The sequence below is a fragment of the Chrysochloris asiatica genome, unplaced genomic scaffold, assembly GCF_000296735.1.
Source record: "Chrysochloris asiatica unplaced genomic scaffold, ChrAsi1.0 scaffold00441, whole genome shotgun sequence".
Classification (NCBI taxonomy): Eukaryota; Metazoa; Chordata; class Mammalia; order Afrosoricida; family Chrysochloridae; genus Chrysochloris; species Chrysochloris asiatica.
In genome coordinates this window covers 1,232,559-1,238,610 of record NW_006408959.1, presented here as the reverse complement: position 1 = coordinate 1,238,610, position 6,052 = coordinate 1,232,559, and the positions used below count along the sequence as shown (strand labels likewise).

Genomic DNA, 6,052 nt, shown 5'->3' with positions numbered 1-6,052 from the left:
TTGATCTTATATTCTTCTAGGAATATCAAACTCAGCAGTTCATACAGAGTGTCTATGAAGCAGAACCAACTCAACAGCACTTAACAACAGTAACACAACAACAAGAAATCACATCAAAATTTATGGAACAGAGTTTCATAAATAACTATTGATAAATCTATAGACACATCTTCTAAAGAATGAGGGACATATCTCAGTTACATCAATTCAAGAAGATCTTGTGTTTTATTTAATGTGTTTGTTTATTTGTTTAACATTTGAGTTGTTCCTATTTGGAATACAGAGATCTTATTCAAGGAAAAGAAAAAGGAAAGGCATCCTCTACTAAAGATAAATGTTAATAAGAGTACAATAAGTATTTTCAATTGGAAACTATCAGGGCTTAACAATGTTGGCCTCACTGCCTTCATGCCACAGAATGTTAATAATCTTATGAATTAAAGTCTACACAATAATGGATGAAAGCAACAACAGCTCTGAAAAAGGATTTCTTCTCCTAGGATTTTCAGATCAACCCCAACTTGAAAGGATTCTCTTTTTCATTATTTTGTTCTTTTACATCTTGAATCTTCTGGGAAACACTGCCATCATATTAGTGTCCTACCTCGATACCAAACTTCATACTCCAATGTACTTTTTCCTCAGCAACCTCTCTTGTGTAGACATCTGCTTCACTACCAGTGTTGCCCCACAGTTGTTGGTTACAATGAGCAAGAAAGACAAATCCATGAGTTATGGTGGTTGTGTGGCCCAGCTTTATGTAGCCATGGGCTTGGGTTCTTCGGAATGCATTCTTCTGGCAGTCATGGCTTATGACCGCTATGCTGCTGTCTGCCGACCTTTACATTACACAACCATTATGCATCCACAGCTCTGTGCATCCCTGGCTGGAATAGCATGGCTCAGTGGCCTTGTCACCTCCTTAATTCAGTGCTCCCTGACTGTTCAGCTTCCCCTGTGTGGTCACCGCCAACTGGACCACATTTTCTGTGAGGTGCCAGTACTGATCAAGCTAGCCTGTGTGGACACCACTTTTAATGAGGCAGAGCTTTTTGTGGCTAGTGTTGTCTTTCTAATTGTCCCTGTGTCATTCATTTTAGTATCATATGGCTTTATAACCCAAGCTGTGCTAAGGATCAAATCAGCTGTGGGACGCAGAAAAGCCTTTGGGACATGTTCCTCCCACTTGGTTGTGGTCATCATTTTCTATGGTACAATCATCTTCATGTATCTCCAGCCAGCTAAAAGTAACTCCAAAAACCGGGGAAAGTTTGTCTCCCTTTTCTATACCATAGTTACCCCTCTCTTAAACCCCATTATCTATACTCTGAGAAACAAAGATGTAAAAGGCGCCTTGAGGACACTGATAATGGGAAATGCTTTGGGGTCAGAAAGGGTATAAAGTGTATGGATAATCTTGAAGGCCATTTTTAGCCCACTATTAATTTGTTACAAGTACAATTATCTTGTACAATGCCACTTAGAATAAAAGGAGCTGAACTACTCAAGTCACAATGGTGTTGCCTTCTTCAAAGACAGCATTTTCATTCATTCCATGTGTCTGTGTTTTTTGTTCTCAACCTTCAACTTCACCAGCTGCTGTTCAGAAGCCCTACACAGGACAAATATGAGTCTGAACCAATTCAACGGCATTTAACAGGAACAACAACATTTCTCCCTGGAATGACAGTTCACATGGTAGTGCTCTATTGTTGCTGTTGTATAGTGCTATCAGGTTGGTTCTGAATCATGGTGACCCTGTATAGGATTTGTGAGAAGCAGCTGGTGGATTTCAACCATTAAACTTGGGATTAGCAGTCCAGTTCTTATCTTAAAGTACCACAACAGCTCTATTGCTGTTATTGTTAGGTGTCATAGAGGCAATTCCAGCTCATCGTGATCTTGTAGACAACAAGAGCAAACACTGCCAGATACTGTGCCATCCTCAAATTTGCTATTATATTTGAGCTCATTACTGTTGCCACTGTGTCAGTTCATCTCATTGAGATTTACTTCTTCTTCACTATTCTTCCACTTTTCCTAGTATGATATACTTATCCAAGTGACAGGTCATTATCATAACATTCCCAAAGTATTATAAATGAAATCTTGTAATCTTGGCTTCTAGGGAACATTCTTGATGTACGTCTTAAATCACCAGTAGTATTCATCCTTAATGCACTTAAATAGTGGCTTTTGTCTCTGCTTTTATATTGCTTCTGATTTTGTTCCTTTTGATCACACATTTTTCTTAGAGATGGGAGCTTTTTCTCCCTACATTACCAAAGAAGAAACATCAATCATGGCCATATAGCAGCTACAAGCATAACCCATAATATTCCACCACTTAGACAAGAGCCTATAATAGCTGCTAAACATTACATGCGAAAATGGAAGCATATCTCCTGATCATTTCCACCAGGAGACACCCAATGAACTTAATAACATAGCAACAACCATCCATTTAAGCATTAAAATCCTACATAACTACTGGAAATGACCAAGAAAACACAACAAAAGATATCAAAACATGTCCAAAACCAGAAAAGAGTAACTGAGACAAATGAGCTGGAGACAGACAAAGGCTCTCCAGAAGAGGAATAGAATAGCAGGTTTTGGATTTGCCTGAGAAGGAATTCAGAAGAATGATATGGAAACAAACTAAAATGCTCTGAAACGGGGTGGAAGAAAAAGGCCAGGAAACTACTACAAGAGCAATCAAACAAGATCAATAACAGCATTGGAAAAAATTAAAAACCTGCAAAAAGAGGTCCAGATGATTCATAATAAAATATCAGAAATGGACAATACACTGAAAGGGGAAAGGAGCAGAATTGAAGAGATGGAAGCCAGAACTAGCAAGCTAGAAGACAAAGCTCTCAATACTGCCAAGATAGAAGAGCAAGCAGAAACAAGGATAAAAAAAAAATCTGAGGAGACTCTAAGATTCATGCTGAATAACATGAAGAGGAACAACTTAAGAATTATTGACATTATGGAACAGGAAGAATCAGAGAAGTCCACAGAGGAGATAGTTGAAGAGCTTCTGGCAGAAAATTTCCCTAACACTTGAAAGAGGAGAAGATAAACATTCAAGAAACTGAATGTACCCACAGAAGGATAGACCACAAACGAAAGTCACCAAGGTGTATATTAATCAAGCTCTCCAAAATCAAAGACAAGGAGAGGATACTAAAAGCAGCCAGAAAGAAGAGAAGTGTCACTTACAAAGGCAAGCAAATCAGATTAAGCTCTCTGACTTCTCAGCAAAAACCATTCAAGTAAGAAGGCAAGGGGAACATGTATACAAAGCCCTCCAAGAAAAACAAACAAACAAACAAACAAACTGCCAACCAAGAATCATCTATCCAGCAAAACTATCAATCAAATACAATGGTGCAATCAAAACATCCCAGGATAAAAAGAATCTAAGAGATTCTACCAAAAAAAATACAGCATTTCAAAACATCCTAAAGGGAGTTCTTTGGACTGAAAATCAACAAGAACAGAAAACAAACAGAGATTGACAAGCATGGCAACACCACCTGGAACTCAGTCGACAGATAGCAGAGTTCAGAACAGAACAAAATTAAAACAAAGAATTCAAAGGAGCTGGGAGGTCAACTGAAGATCAAAATAATATCAATGTCAAAGAAGGGATAAATGTAGGAACAAAGATCCAGGTGGTGAGGATGTCAGTTAGATTACAGGATACAATAGATTCTCTTAAATGGAGTGGCAAGTTAATAGACTATAAGGTAATCCCAAAGAAAGTTAATACTTCACAGTTTACCATGAAAATGAACTTCCAAGCAGAATATGAAAACTAAGAAGAAACCAACAAGAACTAGCATAAAATACACAAACTCAGCACAAAAAGGCATGCAAAACAAAGGAACAAACAGCACTACCTAAAAATTAATATAATGGCAGAAATTAATTCATATCTATCGATAATTACATTGAATGTCAATGGATTGAATGCACCAGTGAAGAGACAGAGTGGCACATTGGTTAAGAAAATAAGATTCTTTAATATGCTGCCTGCTAGAGACACACTGTAAACACAAAGACAAAAACAGACTAAAAGTTAAAGGATGGAAAAAATTATACCAAGCTAACTGCAACAATAAACAAACAGGAGTGGAAATTCTAATCTCTGATAAAGTAAACTTTAAGACAAAAACCAGCATAAGAGATAAAGAAGGACACTATCTCATGATCACAGGGTCAATTGAGCAAGACGGCATAACCATAATAAATATCTATGCTCCCAATGAAAAAGAACCAAGATATAAAAAGCGAACCTTACTAGGATTGAAGAAAGAAATAGATTAATCTACAATTGAAGTGGGAGATTTTAATACGCCACTTTCGAAAAGGGACAGAACAACCAGAAAGAAACACGATAAAGTTACAGAGGAACTAAACAACACAATCAACCAACTTGACCTCAAAGACATGTACAGAGCATTCAACCCAACAACAGCACAATATATTTTCTTCTCCAGTGCACATGGAACATTCTCCAAAATTGACCATGTGTTAGGTCACAAATCAAACCTCCATAAATTTACAAACATAATAATACTACAGAGCATCTTTTCAGACCACAATACTAAACAACTAGGTATAAACAACAAGAAGACTAAGGAAATAAAGTCATATATATGGAAATGGAACAACACCCTACTGAAAAATGACTGGGTAGAAGAAGAAATTGAATGTGAATTCATAAAGTTCTTACAAACAAATGAGAATGAAAACACAATATAACCAAACCTTTGGGACATGGCAAAAGCGGTGCTGAGAGGACAATTTATTGCGATAAATGTGCACATCTGAAAAGAAGAAAGAACCAAAATTAACATATTAACACAGCATCTTCAATAATTAGAAACTGACCAATAAAAATAAGAAGAGAAGAAATAAATGAGATGGAAAACAGAAAAACTATAGAAAGAATCAACAGAACAAAAAGCTGGTTCTTTGATAGGATTAATAAGATTGACAAACCCTTGGCAAACCTAACCAAAGAAAAGAGGAAGAAGACATAAATAACTCGCATTACAAACAACACAGGCGATGTCACAATGGTACCAAACGAAATCAAAAGGATAATAAAAGTATACTATGAAGAGTTGTATTCCAACAAATTCAAATACTTAGAAGAGATGGATGCATTGTTAAAAAAACATGACCTACCAAAACTTACACAGAGTGAAGTAGAAAACTTGATCAGACCCATAACAAAAGAAGAAATTGATTAGGTCATCAAAAAATTCCTAACCAAAAGAACTCCAGGCCCAGATGGCTTCACTAGGGAGTTCTACCAAACATTCAGGGAAGAGCTGTCACCAACTCTACTCAAATTATTCCAGAAGATAGAAGAGGATAGAAAGCTCCCTAATATTTTTATGAAGCAAGCATAACCCTCATACCAAAACCAGAGAAGAACATCACTAAGAAAGAAAACTACAGACCAGTATCTCTCATGAACATAGATGTAAAAATCTTCAACAAAATCCTAGCAAATAGAATCCATCACCACATAAAAAAAAATACAACATGACCAAGTCGGTTTCATAAAACTGATGCAAGGATGGTTCAACATTAGAAAAACAATCAATGTAATCCACCACATATATAAGAAAAAGGAAAAGAACTACATGATTATATTGATTGATGCAGAAAACACATTTGACAAAATCCAACATCCATTACTGATTAAAAAAACAACAACAAAAAAAAAAAACCACTCAACAAAGTAGGAATTGAAGGGAAATTCCTAAACATAATAAAGAGTATATATACAAAATCAACAGCCTACATCACTCTCAATGGAGAGAAACTGAAAGCCTTCCCTCTGTGAATGGGAACCAAACAAGGATGTCCTTTTCCACCACTCCTATTCAATATTGTTTTGGAAGTATTAGCCAAAGCAATATGGCAAGGAGTCTTGGTGTTCTGCTGTGGTCTAATGCGTCAGACTGCAAAGTTGTTTGAACTGCAAGGTCGTTGGTTCAAGCTCACCAGTTGCTCCTAGGAAACC

At 36.7% G+C, this 6,052-nt stretch overlaps 1 protein-coding gene across 1 annotated transcript; it reads left to right on the top strand.

The window, feature by feature from the left end:
• The first annotated feature begins 454 nt into the window (after positions 1–454).
• LOC102825095 (olfactory receptor 2G6-like) lies at positions 455–1,402 on the top strand. Its single transcript, XM_006877095.1, has one exon. The coding sequence runs from the start codon at positions 455–457 to the stop codon at positions 1,400–1,402; it is 948 nt and encodes a 315-aa protein (XP_006877157.1).
• The last annotated feature ends 4,650 nt before the right edge of the window (positions 1,403–6,052 follow it).